The 21,189-nt window shown below is 34.7% G+C and overlaps 1 protein-coding gene across 1 annotated transcript; it reads left to right on the top strand.

Moving 5' to 3' along the window:
* Positions 1 to 882: 882 nt before the first annotated feature.
* On the top strand, positions 883 to 10,078 carry LOC129004854 (elongin-C). Its single transcript, XM_054433529.1, has 4 exons — positions 883 to 944; positions 1,153 to 1,194; positions 8,154 to 8,344; positions 8,838 to 10,078. The coding sequence occupies exons 2-4, from the start codon at positions 1,165 to 1,167 to the stop codon at positions 8,977 to 8,979; spliced, it is 363 nt and encodes a 120-aa protein (XP_054289504.1). The 5' UTR covers positions 883 to 944; positions 1,153 to 1,164; the 3' UTR covers positions 8,980 to 10,078.
* The last annotated feature ends 11,111 nt before the right edge of the window (positions 10,079 to 21,189 follow it).

Genomic DNA, 21,189 nt, shown 5'->3' with positions numbered 1-21,189 from the left:
ATGTGCCCGATCTAAGCTACAGATTTCTGTAAATACTTCAATGATTGATCCAATTTTTTGCAAGACTTGTTGATGAACATGTGCTTGCTGCTTGCTTCCTGACATTGTTTTGATATATGTTTTACTTATTGTTCTCATATTTGAACAGATTATAAATAAATTCTGATAAAAAAAAGTATTTACAGCTGACTTAAATTAATTAATATGTTTACATTCTTTCTAAATGTAAACATGGAAAATTTGGAAGCCCATGGGGCGTATCCCGTGGGAAATATGAAAATTAAATGATATAATATTGCATTGTCATCCATTTGTGAGCTATTTTTCAAATTTCAAGTCTCTAGCTCATCGGGAACTTCGTTTAAGATTGATATCAAAATTTGTAGGAAAGCGAATAGCGAGCTAATAAAAACAAGCCCATGGGGCGTAGCCCAAGGGAAATATAAAAATTAAATGATATAATATTGCATTGTCATCTATTTGTGAGCTATGTTTCAAGTTTCAAGTCTCTAGATCATCGGGAAGTATCAAAATTTGCTAGAAAGCGAGTTAATAAAAACAAGCCCATGGGGCGTAGCCCAACGGAAATATGAAAATTAAATTATATAATATTGCATTGTCATCCATTTGTGAGCTATGTTTCAAGTTTAAAGTCTCTGGCTCATCGGGAACTTAGTATAAAATCAATTGCAAAATTTGTACCGGACAAGAAAGTGAGCTAATAAAAACGTTTTAAAATAGCTTGCAGCAATTGTTTTTACATGATCTTACGTCAATGACCTTAGCTTAGCAGAAAGACTAATCAAACCAAACGCTCCTTTCCTGATTCACTCTAAAATAGAGAGCCCAAGAAGAAGTTTAAAGTTATGTCGAAATCGAAATAAAAAAAAAGCTTTAACTTCAACTCAACCAACTCGAAGGACGTGAATCCTCGTAGTAAATAGGTAATTTTACAATTTTAATAACTCCTAAGTTATTTGCTTCTGAATTTGTATTAACTCTAGTATTGTTTCAATATTATATGAATTGTTTACTATTTGTATTCTTAATGCAATATAACAAGTGATTTTAAGTCCAGTGGCATTCAAAATAAACATAACCTACATGGATTAATGACTTAGCAGTTAGATGTAATTTCTTCCTTTGTTTCAGAATTAAATTACAATGTCAGGGGACATGATTGAAGATAAAAAGGCAAGTATCATATCCGCACTTAAAATTGCTCTATTTATTTCTATCTAATAATAGATCACGTTAATACAAAACCTCACTCTAAAAGTTAGGAGCTAACTTAGGCTAGGTTTCTTTATTTGGTTAGGGATACGTTTTAGGAATAGGCTAGCTAACTTTAATACTTTACTTTAATGCTTTTCATTGAAATGGTGACCATACAAAGTAGATATTTTAATTTATTCCTTTTTTTAGTTTTTTAAACTATGTTCTTGTACTTGATAACCTTATTTAGGCCTAAGGCACTATCTTATCTTTGTTTATTGTGTATTATTTATTTCATTTAGGCTGGTAGCTTATTCATTTTAGCAACATGACACTAATGATGCATGGTCTTAATGGGTACAGTTTCTTAACTGGGCTATGCTAATATCGATTGAAACTATCGATTTGATTAGTAAACCTTCATGCGATTTTTTCACCATCAGCAAGTTTGGTTGGTTAGGTTAGGTTATGATAGTTAAATTTTATAATAGATATATTGAAAAATATTGATTATTAATCAATATTTTCAATTCGATAGTTCCAATCGATATTAGCATAGCCCAGTTAAGAAACTGTACCCGTCTTAATTGTTATTTCATGCATAATCTGAAGTCAGCATACAAATCTAAATGTTAGGCTATGTGCCTAATCATTACTTTAATTTTTATGAAACTTTCATAAAATGTTAACAGTATCAATAAAATTGACATGCAAGTGTTAAAAAAATTTTTTCTCAAAATTTTTTTTGGCGGCCATTTATGTTTGAGCAAAACGCGCGTTTAAATATATTTAACTTAATAGCTTTTTTATTTTTTAAGATAACAGGACAGATTAAAAACCAAAATATTCAGCAAGAAATGGGCTTTAAATTGATATATAATAAATGACATAAATATGTTGTCTAGCACGTAAAATGCGTAAACGTAGGTAAAGATTTAAGCGGTGAACATTTTATTTTCCCTGTAATATTTTCATAAGAAAAATTAATTACTCACCTTTAATATTTTTTGTATTTCAAAGTTGGCATATGAAACAGTCTTAATCTTAAGTTTGGGTTATGAAAGTCTTATCCTTTTTTCTTTATAAGTCCATAAATATGGTGGATTATCCGATTTCCGCCATTTTCGAGATCTTATAGGCCTATCACAAAAGGGACTGAACCAAAATCAATCAAATTTCTGTCATAAGTAGGCTTACTTGTAGTTGTTGTAATTATGATGTATAAGTTTGATCACTGAGACTCAACTAGTTTAGAAGATACGCAACATCAAAGTTGGGCGAAAATAGTGTAACAAGTAGCATTAGAACAAGTAGTCGACTAAGCTAATCAGTTTATATTTACTTGTTTTTAAAGGGTATGTTACAATCATATGGACACACAAATAAAACTTAAATAGATTAAATGGAGGCTTACACAATAAACTTTCATGTTCATCTTGGTTTTATTGACACTTTTTTAAGAAACGTATGGATTAAAAATGTTTAACCGTTTCTGATAAGACATTAAACCGAGTGTAAAAAATGTCATAGGGATCACATTCCTTTATACAGTAGGCTATTGATTCAATATTTAATCAAAAAGTTGAATAAAGTTGAAATCTCATTGCACTGTTTTTGTGAAATATTGTAATTTCTTCCAGATGTGGTTGATAACTCTAATTTCTGTATTTCTCTGTATTTCTGGGTAATATTCTGTAGAACTATTTTAACTGGAACCCAAAAAGTGTCATTTGTTAAGAGTTTAAATGATGTGTTGGGTCCTGATGGATGGAAAAGTGAACCAGGACGTCCTCGTTGTCTTCATTCTTGTCTTGTATTTTGCCAATCTACCACTTCTCATCAAAAATACACGCTATGTTGTCTTGATTGTTAAAGGGTTAAATGTTAGTGAGCTGTATTGATGTAGGCTGGTCTTCGAAATTGTATAGATTTTGATGTTTGAAAACATCTGATTTGGTTGTCACTTAGCGGGAAAACCCTAGGGAAATTTCTTGTACCTGTTACAGGCAAGCAGCATTCGAACCTGCCTACCTTTAAGTTGTTCTTCCCATTCTTCAATTTCTTTTGATGTAACTTATATGTATTTTATACCCGTAATTTTTTCAGTGCAGAATTTCAACATTTCTTCTGGGTTATGTATTTGGTTTTAATACAGTCTTTGCATACTAGCTCTTGTTACTTCTCGTATCTTGCCATGTGAGGAGTTCATAGAAGGCTTGATTGATAAACTTATGTCCCTAAAGGTCCACCATTTTATATTCAAAACACAAACAACACAAGTAACAAGAGCTAGTATGCAAAAACTGTATCAAAACCAAATACTGAACCCAGAAGAAATGTTGAAATTCTGCACTGAAAAAAATTACGGGTTTATTGATTTTGGTTCAGTCCCTTTTATGATATAAGATCTCGAAAATGGCGGGAATCGGATAATCCACCATATTTATGGACCTATAAAGAAAAAAGGATAAGACTTTCATAACCCAAACTTGAGATTAAGACTGTCTCATATGCCAACTTTAAAATACAAAAAAAATATTAAAGGTGAGTAATTACTTTTTGTTATGAAAATATTGCAGGGAAAATAACATTTTCACCGCTGAAATCTTTTTTTTACGTTTTAACATTTTACATGCTAGACAACATTTTTTTATGTCATTTATTATATATCAATTTTAAGCCAATTTCTTGCTGAATATTTTGGTTTTTAATTTGTCCTGATATCTTGAAAAATAAATACCCCCGCCGCAGCAAACCTGCCGACTAAGCGAATTTCCATTTGTCTGAATTGATTTTCAGTTAAATATATTTTAATAACATTAGGTTTAACGAGTACCTAGGTTTGCTGCTACAAGGAACCTAATAAAGTGTGTTTTTGAGTAAAATATTGATAGCTTAGTACAAAATAAATAAATTTGCCAAGTTTGATCAAAATATATCCATAAACAAGCAAATTACAACATTTGACAATATTCTCCATAAGAATAACATGGGAATTTGAAATTTACAATTTTTTAAATTTTCTCCGTTACTAATAATCGAACAAAAATACTTTTATATACTAAATTATTTGTTTTTTTAAGCTCTTTAAAAAGGTCCAAAGAGAAATTGGGAAATTTTATGTTTTGAGGGTCAAAAGTGAGAAAAACCAATTTTTACCCCATAAAACCCCCCCTAAAGCCCCGTTCCCATGGTCCGATCATGCTGGTTCGCGAACTCATTCAAGTTTATCTCGCTTTACACCTTTAAACCAAATTTCATCAAAATCGGACCAAAATTACTCAACACGGACGTATATATATATATATATATACTAGCTGACCCGGCGAACTTCGTATCGCCTAAGTTATAGGTTTCCCCTAAGACAGACCGATGGAAAGAAAGTACCGTTACGTTTAATTTTCAAGATGATCTCGTTCGCATCGCTCAATCACGTCCTGGTTGAAGTTCGTTCGCTACGGTCACTTGCCTTCAGGTTAGCTCGTTCGCTACGCTAACTCACCTTTGGGTTGGAGCTCGTTCGCTGCGCTCACTTGCCTTCAGGTTAGCTCGTTCGCTACGCTAACTCGCCTCCAGGTTGAAGTTCGTTCGCTACGCTCACTCACCTTTGGGTTGGAGCTCGTTCGCTACGCTCACTCACCTTTAGGTTGGAGCTCGTTCGCTGCGCTCACTTGCCTTCAGGTTAGCTCGTTCGCTACGCTAACTCGCCTCCAGGTTGAAGTTCGTTCGCTACGCTCACTCACCTTTTGGTTGCAAATTAGCTGTTGTCATAATGTAAAAGAAATAATAGTGCTGCACCCTGTTGGTAATCCTTGTAACTTTAATGCTATTGAACATCATAGAACAGAACCAACTTGTTTAATTGAAACAGCTGTTAAGATTCATTAATTCCATTTCTCATAAGGTTAACATGGGAAACTCCAGAGCCACTGGGGCGGAGCCCTTTTAAGAATTTCGAAACGGGAAATAGTTTACGTCCGATTCGCATACCTACAGAATTTACACACCAAATTTCATAACGATCGGTGAAGTCGTTCCGGAGGAGTTTGCAGACAAACACTGTGACACGAGAATTTTATATATTAGATATAAATCTATATATATAATAAAAATTATATATATAGATATATACAAATTTGAACGAATGGTGTTTTTGGCCTCTGGGGACATCAAAATGAAAAAGCAAATCGGTCCCGGGTCTAGGTCTTACCGTGCCACCTACGGTAATAGCTACTTCCTTATAGGGAAATTCGCTAAAAAGCTATTAAATATTTAGTAAACGTCGATTTTTGTAAAAAACGGGCGTTTTGCTCAAACAAAAATGGCCGCTAAAAAGATTTTGAGGGAAAAAAAATTTTAACACTTGCATGTCAAATCTATTGATACAGTTAACATTTTATGAAAGTTTCATAAAAATTAAAAATGTGAAGCAACAAAAAATATTCATTCTGTATGATTTGTAATGGATTGACCCGCCTAAATTAGTCTAATTCACCTTAGTTCTAGTAAAGTAAGTCGCCAAAAATAAACAAGAAATAGGGAACCTCAGTTAAAAAATAGCCAGATATAACCAGATAATAACTTTAGATATTAATAACAGTGTTAACATAAGTTTTAACTTAAGTTAAATAAACTTGTACGTAAATTTGGTCATGTGGGTATGGATTAAATAAAACTATATAAACACCTTAATTTAGCACGATTAGTTTTTGTTTTGCTACCAGCAATTTGATGTAGTATTTGATTTTATAATTATACACAGATACCTGATTTGATAATGACTGTGTTTGTATTTTAATCCTTTTATGGGCCTTATAACAAACCCCAAGTGACCCCACATGGTGAATTATGTGTGTAGTTGGTTGTCATTTTCTATGCAAATGTATGTCAATATTAATACTAATATAATGCGGTTAACACTTAAAGTGCCGTAGACATGTTTGAACATGAAAATTGCATTTATTTCAATGTTAAGCAATGGCGGGAATTCCCGTCATCAGCACCCAACGTGTTAATAGACTTTAAATGTTACCAAAAAACATATCATACCATAACTTATACTAAGAGTATGTTTTTTCTAGTATGATAATACCTTCCTGGGTACATAATTTGGAATCCCGAAGCTGGGCAAGTCGACCCCGCAAGTAGAGGCCGGGTGTGAGTTCAAGTTGCCGCGAACGAATTAGCATTACGAAGCTTGTTTACCTGTTGTATTATCAAAACTACAACAGCTATTTGTTTCTACAAATAAGTTTCAGAAAATATAGTATTCTGGCAACATTTCTCTCGCTCACATAACTCGTGCCTTAAAAACAATAAACTTCCTAGCAACAAAACTTTTAGATGTCACCAGTTAAAATGTATGAAACAGTTTGAACTTAATTTAATTTTTATAATGTCAAACCATTTTAATATTCTGATTACAAACATAGGCCTACCATTAGCATCCTATACTAATTTATAGCAAGTATGTAAAGGTTCAAAGCATTTAGAGCATTTTTAGGTAATAAAACAAAACAACAGTAAAAATGAAAAGGGAGCACTGAATATTTTACACTTCTCTAGGCCCGCTCGACGTTTCTACACCTATCCAAGATGGCCAACATGGCTTCAATTCCCGCAATGTAAAGGCTTATGACATAGCCAGTCTATTTTAATTCTGATGTCGCTGAAACTATAATATAAACTAAAATTGATATAAAAATCTGTTGCTTACTAGCCTACCACACTTGCTAATCATATATCTGAACATATTTAAGTTAATCAGATTTTTTATTCAGGCTATGAGGTAGCCTATTCAAAACTAAGTTTAACAGATGCTTTGGCCTAGTGCAGCTCTACACGTTCATTCAGAGATTCAAATCTTGTTGACTTTGCCTGCTATAAATGAATACTGTTATAACAAGCACTGTTGAGTCATGGTATCATTAGGAATAGTAGGCTACAGTCCAAGCTAAGTAAGGCGGTCCCAAATGGAATTGAAAATTTGTCAATCTACTGTATATCTATGAACCACCATAGTAAAAGGATTCCTATGGCCAATGAACTGGTATAAAAAATCAACTTAAGACTCCTTGGAGGCTAGCGACCATCTTGGATAATTTTAAACACCAGCTGAAGAGTTATTTATTGTCCAAAAATATTTTTTCAAACACCAAAGTGATCATAATTTTAATATTTAGTATACTGTGAGAAATGTTCATTGTAGTTTCATGGATTGTTCTCCAAGGGAGTCCATGGAAGCTAGCGGCCATCTTGGATTTCCCCGCCATAAGAGCAATGTTAATTTTGTTAATTTCAAACAGCCGCTGAAGAGTTATCATCTCAAAATATTTTTTCAAACATCAAAGTGATTGTAATCCAAATATCTAGTATACTGTGAGATAAGAAACTGTCTTTGTATTTTTTTAATTGTTTAACGAGTTAGAACGTCTAGGCTCTAAGGACTTTTAAAGGCAGAATTAATATTTAAAAAGTCGGGCAATAATTAAGGAACTATAAGAACATTTCCCCAAAATAGCTTTGCAAAAAGTGTTCAAACTGAAGTTGAATTTTATATGAAAACCTTAGGCCTTATTGCATGATAGTATAAAACATTAAGTGTGAAACACATTACGTAATACCTATCCTTGCATGGTAAAGCTTTAAGTGCTAGAATATTTTAAAACTTGTGTTGCTGTGTATTCTTGAGAGGCGTCACATTCTAGGATAGGCCCTATCTGACACGCAGACCAATTATTGAACAACAGTTAATTATTTTCTTCTTTAATAATGAGTTTTTTCCTATGAGTTTCAAATGCAAACATTGAGCATTAATCACTGAGCGGTTTAACCACTGTATTTCTTCAAGGTAGGCCTATTTTAAACTATATGTAACTAATCTCTAAACTAAATTAGTGTCACTCCTCATACTAATAGTATGTCTTATGGTTTTTCAGGAGGAGGAGAAGGTATATGGCGGCTGTGAGGGCCCAGATGCAATGTATGTTAAGCTAATATCTTCAGACGGTCACGAGTTTATTGTGAAGCGAGAACATGCACTCATGTCTGGCACTATCAAGGCTATGCTCAGCGGACCCGGTCAATTCGCTGAGAACGAAACTAATGAAATTCACTTCAGGGAAATTCCGTAAGTGTGTCTTTATGTTTAGTACGGTACATTACACAACCTATTGTATACTACCAGTAATACATTAACCCTTTAAACAACTAAGATATTCAAGAAAAACCGATAACCCATTGTCGCAGAGCAGTCCATCGACCTCTAACCGCTGTGACACCCTGGCTACTTTCTCAAGCTAGTTAAGCTTGTTCACTCCAGGCTGCACCTAGGAGAGTATGTTATGTACTTTTACTATATCCTATATAAACTTTATTTACTGTGATAATAGAGTATTTGTAGCTTGTATAATGGAGCCTGTCTCCTGTTCCACTGTCTATCTGGGAACTGGCCAATGGTGTAAGTCCTGGCTAGTCCCAGGTAGACAAGAGGGTCAAAAAACAGGTTCCATCATACAGATTATAGTTCTAAAGTTACATATGACCTCCTATAGCCGGTAACGTGGCCTCCCTTATAAAGCTTTCTTCAGCCAGCTGTCTAACATGAGTGGAGTTGTTTACAGGTCACATGTACTCCAGAAGGTGTGTATGTACTTCACTTACAAGGTTCGCTACACTAACAGCTCTACTGAGATTCCGGAGTTCCCAATCGCTCCTCAAATCGCTCTCGAACTACTCATGGCAGCTAACTTCTTAGACTGCTGAACTGTTATTTATCTTAATTTCAATTCATTTGGACAGTCACAACTATTTATTTACGTTTCTTTTCTTTGAAACGAGGTGTATATTTTATAGTTTATTATTTTTGTAATAATGGCCTTTAAAATGCTAATAAGTGTTACAGTGTTTCGCAATAACGAATTAACTATTGTTTGTAATTATTGAAACCAGAAATCATTCATTACTATCCACAGTATCAAAATCATATTTTTGTTTAGAATACCGGATTCCATGATGTATATCTGTATTTAACTTTTATTACTGTACGGCATAAAAAAATATGATGTGAGATAAAATTCCAAAGCTTTAAAGTTTGATTAACCTATTATAGTCTAACAGAAGTAAAATACTATACATTTTAACAGTGATTTATTGAAAGTGAATATTCTTAAGTAATAAGGTAAAATTAGTCATGAACATGGTTTTGCCTTACTTAGCTCTCGATTTCCACATTAGCTAAAATCCTAAAAGTACCAGAGAACACCTTGGCATAGAGGAAGGTTCACCTAGTCAGTGAAAAGGGACTCAAATACATTATCTTTAACTACCTACAGCTGAATATGTGTACATAGTTTTGTTAAAAAGCAACTTAGCATGACACGTCTTAACACTTGGGTTGTAGACTTTTGAAAAGAAACGGTTTAATTAAATTCCATGTAAATGGTTTAATTTAACCAACTATATTATTGAGCAGCTAGGCTCTCACACACTGACTTGTCAAGCAGGTAAGATGGATTAATGTAGATCATTAATCTTACCTTGTAGATTTGTTAGCTCCTGAGATCACTTTTTATTTTTGTTACTGTTTCATAAATGTGTTGATTGGGTTTATTATAAGTAAATGTGATTGATGATAATAGGCTGTATGTAAATGTTTACTTTTAAAGTACTTGTCAAAGAGTGAGTTCTGTTGTATCATCAATTAACCGCCGTATGAAAGTCTGCTAAACTGATGTTGCTCAGTAAGAGGAGGATATTATGTTTTATGAACTTGTTGGTTCACTGTTGGGTGTATTGTGCTAAGTCCAACCTATAAACCTGTAAAATTACACTTTTACTTAAATAAAAATCATATGTAAATTTCCTCTTTGGATTTCTCTTGTATACCCAATACTAATATTAAACTTCATTCAACCGAATAGCGTGAAATAAAAAATTGATTTAACCCTAAACAATATAAAAAAATTGAATAAATTAGAAAACATGCCAGACAATGGAAACTGCTTTCTGTAGTGAAAATAATTGGTTCAGCTTAGTCAAAAGAAAGTAATAAAACAGATGAAGACAATATGGATCTCATACCGTGATGTGGATGGAGTTAAAAATACGTATTCCGCAGCAAACCTGCAGACTAAGCAAATTATAATTTGACTGATTGTCGGTTGTTTGTCTGTTTGTGTGTTTTTTTTGTTTTTTTTTTATAAAACGTTATTAGTATAGAATGAAATCAATAAATTTGCCACATTTTTTAGCAAAATGGTAACCTTAACCCTTACGTTTTTAAAACGAGCCAAAAGTGCCGACGTCCGGTCGACCGGACGTTTTTAGAACGAGCCAAAAGTGCCAACGTCTGGCTGACCGGACGTTTCGTAATGATCGAACAGTTGTCATAACAACCGAATGGATACTCGGATTCTTTTAACCCATATATTAACATTGAGTCGAAAGTTACTAGATGCGATACATCGATTTTCGTTGGTCGAAATATCGAAAATTCGATTTTTACGAAATTTTAACCTAAAAATCGCCAGATCGCGCTCGGCATTTTTAGCGCGACCTTCGGGAAAAATCATTGGCATTTTTTGAGCGTTACTGTTATTTCTCGCCTGGCACTCTAAGGGTTAAACAAGCTAACTACAACAGATTTTTCTCCATGAAAATTACATGGAATTTTTAAAGTACAGTTTTTTATTTTCTATTTACCTTCAATTATTGTACAAACATGCTTTAAGGTAGGCCTTCAAAATTGTTTCTTTTTAAGCTCCAATAGATTGCTGTAATGAAAATTGAGCATTTCCATTTTAAAAAGGTTAAAAATTAAAAAAAAATCAAGTTTTGGAAAATTTTAAAGGTCTATGACCTGTCTTTCTGGTTTGCCAACTCATTAAAGTTAACCCACCCAGCCTTTCATGCTAAATTCCATCAAAATTGAAAAATTACTCAATTTATTGTTTGTGTTCACGAACACATTTGTAAAAGTTTGAACAAATAGTGTTTTTGGCCTCTGGGGACATCAAAATTTAAAAGTAAATCCTTCCCAGATGTAGGTCTTTCTACATCTATTGCCTATGGCAATAGCTATGGTAGGTACTTCCCTATAGCATAATTTGTTGATTTTAAGAAATACATTTTGTGTTTACAGTTTTACAAGTCAGTAACTAAAATCACTTAAAAAACTATTTTAGATTTATTAAATAGGCATAGCTTTTAAACCCCTACCATTGAACAACCGAAAGGTCTTTGTTTCCTTTATTTTGGTTATTCATGGGTTTACTGTACTGTTATGAGATCAAAAACAAACAAGATCTTTTTGATTATGTAATTTTTCAGAAATACATTAAATGTATCATCTTTTGCTTTAGGTCCTGCATTGCTCATTATATTTTTATGCTGTTTTTCTGAGAACGCTGTTTGAATAAAACTTCTTCTATGGATTTCTCGACTTCTTTACATGACTTTAACAACAAATTTAGGGCATAATCATGTGAATCAAAACAACATTTTGTTTTTTCTTTTAAAAGATGTTAGAATTTTTCATCCGTCGTGAGACAATTTAAACATATAATTTGAATTCTTTGTTATTATTCCTATTCCTCCTCTTAACTGGTAAATGTAGAATCTCTCACATTCCTCATTGCTTACTACTGAACAAAATAGATTTTGATAGAAAGATGTTCTAATGGCTTGTTGAATACTTAAATACATTTCAAATTTAGTTTCAACTACCCTTTGAAAAAAAATCCATAACTCCTTGACTATACAATCTTTGATTACTTCAATATTCAATATAATATATGGCCATTTACGATTTTTGTGTTGATGGCTTTGTTTTTATACAGACATGATTTTCACTGAAAAAGCGCACCCTTGACAAAGCCACAAAAACTGAATGTGTAAAAAAATGTGGGTGGGGTCTCGCACGTACAATCCTTCCTTTGTAAGCGTCTGTCCAGTGTCGATGCACCTTATTTAAAGTCATGGCAAAGGTAACTTTTAAGGACGTTTGGTCGTAAATGTGATGTGTTTTTTGTTATTGTTCAATTATACTAAAAATTAGAGATACAAATATATAAGAAATATTTTTTTCTTGAAAGTAGTAATTTTTTTTAATATTTTGGTCAGAATGGGTAATGCGATTCTCATCAAAATTAGCATTCAGGTGTGAAAAAATAAGATAATTATCACTAGCTATTTAAATTAAAATTTGGTTAAATATTTTATATTTTGAAAAATTTTAAAAATATTGAAACAAATTTTGAAATTTTAAAAATACTGTAGCTGTTTGTCTTTGGGTAAAACTCCTCTAAATGTTGGAATAAAAAAAAAAATGTGATACGTTAACTCGTTTGGGCTGTGATTTAGTACTTTTGATGCCTTGCACTGGCGACACACTCACACCAGAGCTATAAAATATATTAACATCATGTAACATAACAGAAAACATTTATCGTTGTATTCTATAGCCTCGGCACACTGTCAACAAGTAGTGCACTGCCAGCGCAAGGCATCAAAGGTACGAATTCACAGCCCAAACGAGTTAACATATCACATTTTAAAAAGTTCCAACATATAGAGGAATTTTACCCAAAGACAAGCTATTTTTAAAATATAAAAACAAGTTTAAAATAAAAAAAAACAATTTTAAATAGCTAGTGATAAATATCTTATTTTTTCACACCTGCATGACAATTTTGGTGAGAATCGCATTACCCATCCCCCTGTGAATTGGTACCAAAATATGACAAATTTACTACTTTCAAGCTTCATCTCCCTTAATATTCAACATAAAAAAATATTTTTTATATATTTGTATCACTAATTTTTAGTATAATTGAACAATAACAAAAAATACAAGATCAAATTTTTGACCAAACACCCTTAGGAAAATTCCTTCTTAGTCAGTTTGAAAGGATTACGGACTGTTGCATAGTATCACAGTTTGGCCCAAGTCAGCCAACTTCTCTTTCAGCTACAACGCTACAACCAATGTTGGACCATGCTTAGGTTTCTCATCAACATGATAAATAATCCTTTTTAGCATGGGTTTATGAGATAGTGAACCTAAAGGGCTTAATGAGTAAAAAATAAAAACTAATGGATACAGAAGAATGTTCTACTTCCCTTGGTAAAGAACCGAATCAAAACTTATATAAACCGTTTCCTGTTGGTAACAAATTTGACAAAACATAAACATTCATTGAAACTTGTATTAACCTATTTGCATTGTCTCATTTATTTACCTAAAATACCAGTATCACTGAAACATTAAAAACCCCCGCTGAAGCAAACCTGCTGACTAAGCCAATTTCCATTTGTCTAAATTGATTTTGAATTAAATCTATTTATATAACATTACGTTTAAGAGTGAAAATTTAAAAACGTACGTTTTCAGGAAAAGCACTTTGTAAATTTTTTTCCCCTTTTTTCAAAACTCTTATTATTTTTTTATTTCATTAACATTTAAAGTTTCATAAAATGTCCATGGTAACGCAATATCTTTGGTAGTTTTTTTTTTAAAAGAGCATTTTTAGTGGAAAAACACAAAATCCTGTCACGACCATAACAGACGTTTAAATGAATATTAAAAATAGTTAATACTATTTTTATAACTATGTTTTGCTATAAACTAATTTACTTTTATGACCATTATACAATAAAAAGGTCACTGAGCTTTTGGTATATTTGGTCTTTCTAGAAAAAAATAAAAAAACTCAAAAAATTAAAAAAAAAAACAAAAAAAACTTTTTAAGTTTGTATAACTACGAAAAAACTTACCTGAGACCCGAAAAATCGTTATGTTTGTATAGAGGTTTGCTTCTTTTGTGTATAAAACATTGAAATATGACGATATTTTAATTTTTGAAATTTTTATGATAGAAATCATAAACGTGATGGTCAGGGACAAGCGGTACGGTCGTGAATTTTCTGAAATAATCTAAATCTTTCTAAACAATCCTTCAATTATACTGTTAGTTATAATAAAAATATGTGTTTCAATTGAACTAAACTGTTCAATTTACAATTATATTAAAGTTATTGTCACGACCAAACACACTATAATCCATAAGGCTGGATTGGTCGTGAAAAAAACCGCGATGGTCGTGAATCTTTGGTCGTGAAATTACGTATTATTTGGCTCTGTTCTGATGGTAGCCCTGCACCTCATGTTCGAGGATACAAAGTGGACTTCTAGGTTAATCTAGCAATTGAAATATCTTATACACAAAAATTAACACCATGTCTACTTCATCGAATGACTACGTACGGTCATGGACACACCAAAATTACAAAAAACACAATCTTTCCTTTATTAATCTTGTTATTCCTCCTTTCAACTCGAAACGACCGGCACTACAATCCTGACGTACACCCTGAACTAGTCTCTAAAACCAACTGACTCCATCGACGCCAGGCTTGCCACTGTCGTGCTCCAAAGTTGAAAATTTTTCCCAAATGGTCGTGACGCCAAATCGAGGGACAGACTTATTTTGTCATGGTAGTCAGTTTGCAATGACAATAAAATTATAATATGCTCCTTTTTTGTAAGTTTAATAACCATTGATGACATAAAAATATGGCTTTATATATTTCGGCATGAATAATTAGTCTAAAAACAGTGTGAAAGTTGGAAAATGTACCCTAGGGACACGTCATGGTCGTGAATTTCGAGACTTTGAAAATACGAAAAAAATACCTAGAACCTATTTAAAACCAAATAAATGTGTGTAACATGTTGCCCCCGTCCCAAAAAATATTAAAACACATAATAATAAACTACAAATCCAGTATCTACGAAGTAAAAGGCCAGGGACATGAAAACGTACGTTTTTAAATTTTCACTCTTAATGAGTTTTGCTAACGAGGTTTGCTACAAAGAAACTAATGAAGTGTGTTTTTTTTTTAGTAAATTAATAGCTTAATATAAAATAAATTTGCCAAGTTTGATCAAAATATATAAAAAATACCCCCGCCGCAGCAAACCTGCAGACTAAGCGAATTTCCATTAGCCTTTAAAATGCCTCCTTAAAAATATCATATTTATTCCCTATTTAAATAGAATTAGTTTAACAAGTACTTAGGTTTGCTGCAACAGGGAGGGTAAAAAGGTGGTTTTTTAATGTTAATAGTTTAGTAAGAAATTAATGTATTTTCCAAATTCGACCAAGATATGTTCATAAACAAGCAAACTACAACAGTTGACTTATTTTCGATAAGAATAACATGGGGATTTTAAATTTACAGTTTTTTGGAATTTTCTCCGTAACCATTAGGCGCACAATAACGCTTCAATATACTAAATTATTTGTTTTTTTTTTCTCTACGAAATTGTAAAATTTTGTGTTTTTAGGGTCAAAAATGGGAAAAACCTATTTTTACCCCATAAAACCCCGTTCCCATAGTCCAATCATGCTGGTTCGCGAACTCGTTCAAATAAATGTAGGTTTACACGTTTGTACCAAATTTCATCAAAATCGGATCATTTTTGCTCGAGTTATATATGTATAAGCTAAAGGACATATATATATATATATATATGAATCTGAACGGATGGTGTTTTTGGCCTCTAGGCACCTCAAAATGAAAAATAAATCGGTCCCGGGTCCAGGTCTTACCATGAGTACTACGGTAACAGCTTATTCCCTATATGGGAAATTCGCTAAAAACAATCAAACTATAACATTTTACAATATTCTCTATAAGAATAACATTTACAATTTTTTGAATTATTTCTGTTACCAATAACTGTACAAAACACTTTGATTTGTTTTTTAAACTCTTTAAAAACGTCTAGAGAGAAATTAGGAAATTTTGTGTTTTGAGGGTCAAAAATAAGAAAAAAATAATCTTTACCCCATAAAACCCCCCGTAAAAAACCCCTTCCCATGGTACGATCAAACTCATTTAAGTTCATCCCACCTTACACCTGAAACAAATTTCATCATAATCGGACAAAAATTATTCAAGTTATCGCGTTCACGGACACACAGATATATATAGTACCAGGAGACCGAGCAAGATCGGATTTCATTAAACATTAAACTTATTAGATAAGCTATTTACCTAAATAAATATTTATTATATACGGTAATCGATATAAAAAAAATTGTGGCGATACAAAGAAAACATTTTAATACACCTAAATAAATTTATAGATTGAAACAAAAAATACCCGTAAGTAGTAGGTATTGAAGAAGTTAAAGAGGGGAGCAGGGGAGCAACGCCACCGCCTCCACCTCCACCACCCGCCTCCTGCTCCCCCCCCATGCACCTCCCCCCCCTTGCACCTCCCCCCCCCCTTGCACCTCCCCCCCCCTTTGCACCTCCCCCTCCCCCTGCACCTCCCCCTCCCCTTGCACCTCCCCTTGCACCTCCCCCTCCCCTTGCACCTCTCCCCCCCCTTGCACATCCCCCTCCCCCTGCACCTCCCCCTCCCCCTGCACCTCCCCCTCCCCTTGAACCTCCCCCTCCCCTTGCACCTCCCCCTCCCCTTGCACCTCCCCCCCCCCATGGCACCTCCCCACATTCGATGTTTCATTCGGTTGTTTCATTCGGTTGTTTCATTCGGTTGTTTCATTCGGTTGTTTCATTCGGTTGTTCCATTCGGTTGTTCCATTCGGTTGTTTCATTCGGTTGTTTCATTCGGTTGTTTTCATTCGGTTGTTTTCTTTCGGTTGTTTTCATTCGGTTGTTTTCATTCGGTTGTTTCATTCGGTTGTTTCATTCGATAGTTTCATTTGCTTCAATCCTGCACATCCCCTCCCCCCTTCACTATCCAGTATCTCCACTTTCCATTTCCCTGCAATCCGGCACCTCCGGGATGTGCCAGACCTCCCACGGAGAGAGGTGTAGTCGGCTGTCCCTTTGATCTTTCGATACAATGGAAAGCAATTAACGGCGGCACTCCCTTTGATCTTTCGATACACTGGCACATCCTGGGATGTGCTAGACCTCCCACGGAGAGAGGTGTAGTCGGCTGTCCCTTTGATCTTTCGATACAATGGAAAGCAATTAACGGCGGCGCTCCCTTTGATCCTAGGATACAAAGAAATCCACTTAACGGGTGATTGACAGATCCATTAGTTGAGTTTCTAAAAGCTTTTAGTAAGACCATTACATTTGACGAAGGTGAGCAAATCGTGACAAGCATCTAAAAAGGTTTGTTTAGTCCACTTACAAAGGATCCCTTCGAGAACGTTCCTTTGATTGACGCCGACAAAGGAACACCTGTTGTTTACCACTAGATCTTTCTCTATTCTTAGTTTAAAATTCCTGGAAGTTTCCATTCCAATACACCGTACCTGCCAGTGCCTGACACTGCGACGTAGAAGATTCGTCTTTGTGTGTCACGTCCCTACAGCAGACCCTCAGTTATGGTTTGGTGTTCAGTGTGATAGGTTGTGTGTTCGAGCAGCAGCTACAACTATTGCATCATTGTTTGTGCACATTGGATTATTGTGATTAAAAGCCGTAAGTACTCGAAATAATATTTATATAGTGAGTGTGTGATAGTATTATTATTATTATTATTTTTTTTTTTTTACTTTTAACAGATGTAATGGACGAGGTTAAATATATATTATATTATGTATATTATGTAACATTATTCATCCATTTAACCTAAAATCAATATTTATTTCGTTTAAAGATTTTTTTACTATTCTTACGAGTCTTTAACATATCTACTTAAACATTGAGTACAACATTTTCAATATTTAAGTTAAATATATTAGTTTCATATATATTTATTTTTTAAACCTTTCTTCTAATATTGTTTTTTAAAATGTTTCCATAAATATATGAATTCTTTTTTATCATTCTTTTACATTTAGGAGTCTCTAACATATATCGTTCAAAAGAAGAGTTGTAGCCAATGTTAGTATAGATGGAGAGTTCCTTTTTATGATTAATTAAATACAAGCCGATATGTGAGTGAGATTAGCATAGTGTGTAACGTTAGTATCGTCTATCTGACACAATAGTAAAATTTAGTTGTAACTGTACACTACATTGAACAAATAAAAAAAAATTGATTCACCTTATTCAAAGTTTTAATTGATAAGTATTTACTTTATTTTAATTTTTTGAAATTGGAATTTTTATTTAAATACGTGATGACAGTTCAGGACAATCTCAGGTCATATTTCATACTACACACGCGTGGTTTTAGTTCAGTATTTACGGTTAACCAACTGATTATTTAATTTATTCAATCGGTTAACGTGAGCATGATATTGTCGCAGATGGATGGATATTTATTCGGAGGTCCACCACCAGCGGCGGCGGAACTGGGTCCGACCGTGTGTCATCGGGAATTCTCACGGCGGGATAGCGTCACGCGCCACTTGCGCACGGTCCACCTGCGAATGGTGAGATACGCTTGCGACTGGTGCGGCGTTTCGTTTTCCCGTCGGAGCAATCTCCAACGACACTATGCGGTGACTCACGGATCTGGCCGAGCTCCACATCCGCCACCACCACAGTCGTCGCCGCAGCCACATTCTCCGCCGCAGACTCACCCTCGACGGTTTGAGACGCCGGAGAATAACAGCGACGATGACAACGAGAACAACGACAAAGTCAGCGACGTCTTGAGGATCGAAGAGGTCTTCGACGACAATGACAAAGACGATAATAGCCTGGCGATGGAACCAATCGTTGAATTACCGGAAGGTTTGTTTATTATACAATTATTAATTGAATTAAAAAATGTATATATGTCTTTACCATTTTATTATTTTTACGACAAGGAAGATGAAGATAATTTGATATACTGTATTAAATAAAATTTAAATACTTATATAATAATGAAGAAGTAGAACATTTTTATTTAAATGGAATCTAATTTAATGGAATAGAGATCACTTGTTGATAATAAATAATAATGTAAAAATTTACAACGGAAAACATTGAAGAAGAAGAAAACAGATTGCACATTTTTTTACAGAGAGAGAGAGACTGAGATTGCTACAATCCATATTCTATTTTATTAAATTTTATAAATTATAACACCTTGACAACAGTTTTCATTTGCTTGCAGAGAACCGTTCTGATACCCTTACCATGCAAGAGCAGAGCGTGACGGCTGGCCCATCATTGCATTTTGACCACGAGTTGCCTGTCAATTTCGACGGTGATGATGTAGGCCACAACTCGCCACCCATTCCGGATATTATTGGTATGTAATATAAATATTAATTTTTACAATTTTAACGTCAAGATTAGAACTTGATTGAAGAATACAGAAGCTCGAATTTAATGCAGTTTTTATAATTGTGAATGAAAAAAAGTCAGAACCATCATATTAAGATGAGACCAGATCAATATGGAACCAAATGGAAATAAATATAAATAATTATTACATTCACTTATCAAACAGATTCCAATATTAAGACAATTTTTTTAGACAGATTTCAGTATTATGACAATTTTTTTATTATCAATTATAAGAAGTATTACTTTTTATTTTATACTAATCAAATTGTTTTCTTTTATTTGTTTATCATAGATCTGTCTACTTCGGATTCGCCATTGCCGCAGCCAGAACCAGCAGTGCAACAGCATCCGCAGCAGCAGCAGCATCCGCAGCAGCAGCAGCAGCCGCCGCAGCAGCAGCAGCATCTCTGGCGTCCCTGGCAACAACAGCAGCAGCAGGAGCAGCAGCCAACATCCCCACCCCCACAGCCATCACCACTTAACCCAACAGTGTGTTTCAATTGTCCGGACTGCGGACTTTCCTTCACGAGAAATTTTAACCTGAATCGACATAGGGAGACCAATTGTCCGGTAGTGATTGCGACGACATCATCATCATCATCATTATTATCACCACTACGGAGATTCCAGTGTCCCAAGTGTGATAGAGTATTCAAAACGCATTACCATTTGAACAGACATTCCCGCTTCCACTGCGTTGCTGAGAAAGTGCGGATATGGGGCACTGTGGATTCTCCACCATCACCACCTCCCTCTGCTGGTCCTTCGGTCAGCAACAATAACTTAAACGATAATAGTATTCAATATGGAGGTGGTGATAGTAACAACTTAAACACTAGTAGTAGTAGTAGTAGTATTAGGGATAATGATGATGGTGATGAACCGTCAGAAATTCCGGCAAACATTTCACCAGATGACTTTGAGGAAGTCGAGACGGCGTTTCTTGGGCGTCTGAAGACGTATCGCCTACGTAACGAAGCGCCCTCTTGGCTTACTATCCCGGAATTTCTGACGACTTTGTTTGATCAGGTAGTTACGCTTATGCACCGCATATTAGAAAACGTGACTGCCATCAAGACTAACCTGTGGCTGGACTGTGAATTTACGAACGTTCACGACCAAACGTGTCGACGCGCTTTCAAAACCAAGAACGTCGCCGTCTTCCGGTCCACTGACATTGAAGACCTGTGCGGTCAGTTGTTTCAGAAGTTAGTGGATGGAAAGGAGACGTGTGAAATGAAGGGCTCGGGCTGGACTTTCGGGAGGATAATCGATATGGAAATCCGAGTAAATGTTTATCGTCCTCTCGGAGGCAGTTCATACGTTCCATTGCCCCAGTGCGTCGCCGCAAAAAGAGCCGTGATCAACGTCCGGAATGATCGGGATCAAAAATGTTTTATGTACGCTATTCTATCTAAATTCATTCAACATTCGTTTAATCGTCAGTTAGACGCCACGGACTTTCCACCTGAGTTCCGTGCGCGAATAAACTTAGATTTCACTAAAATATCTTTCCCCGTACAGCTTGAACAGATCCCGACATTCGAGAAGAGGAATGCTGGAGTAAGCGTGAACGTGTACGGATTGGATCGGGTCCGGACTACACGGAGAGATGGTCAATTGACAACAAAGTACGAATACATCGTATATCCACTCCGTGTAGTAGACCGAGAACTCGACAACCATTTCGACCTCTTGTACCTGACAGATGACTATTCTACACACTATGCATTCATTGCTGACTTCGAGAGGTTGGTCCGG

Source organism: Macrosteles quadrilineatus, unplaced genomic scaffold (genome assembly GCF_028750875.1).
Source record: "Macrosteles quadrilineatus isolate MER2022 unplaced genomic scaffold, UCM_ALF_1.0 Scaffold_12__1_contigs__length_5162894, whole genome shotgun sequence".
Lineage (NCBI taxonomy): Eukaryota > Metazoa > Arthropoda > Insecta > Hemiptera > Cicadellidae > Macrosteles > Macrosteles quadrilineatus.
Note: the sequence above shows the minus strand (reverse complement) of the source record. Positions and strands in the feature narration are given on the sequence as shown.

What these genes read in the sequence shown, in the direction of transcription:
- LOC129004854 (XM_054433529.1), top strand. Translation starts at nt 1,165, where the DNA reads ATGTCAGGGGACATGATTGAAGATAAAAAG. An exon ending in ACATGATTGAAGATAAAAAG is followed by an intron (nt 1,195 to 8,153) that starts GCAAGTATCATA and finishes ATGGTTTTTCAG; the next exon opens with GAGGAGGAGAAGGTATATGG. An exon ending in ATTCACTTCAGGGAAATTCC is followed by an intron (nt 8,345 to 8,837) that starts GTAAGTGTGTCT and finishes AGTTGTTTACAG; the next exon opens with GTCACATGTACTCCAGAAGG.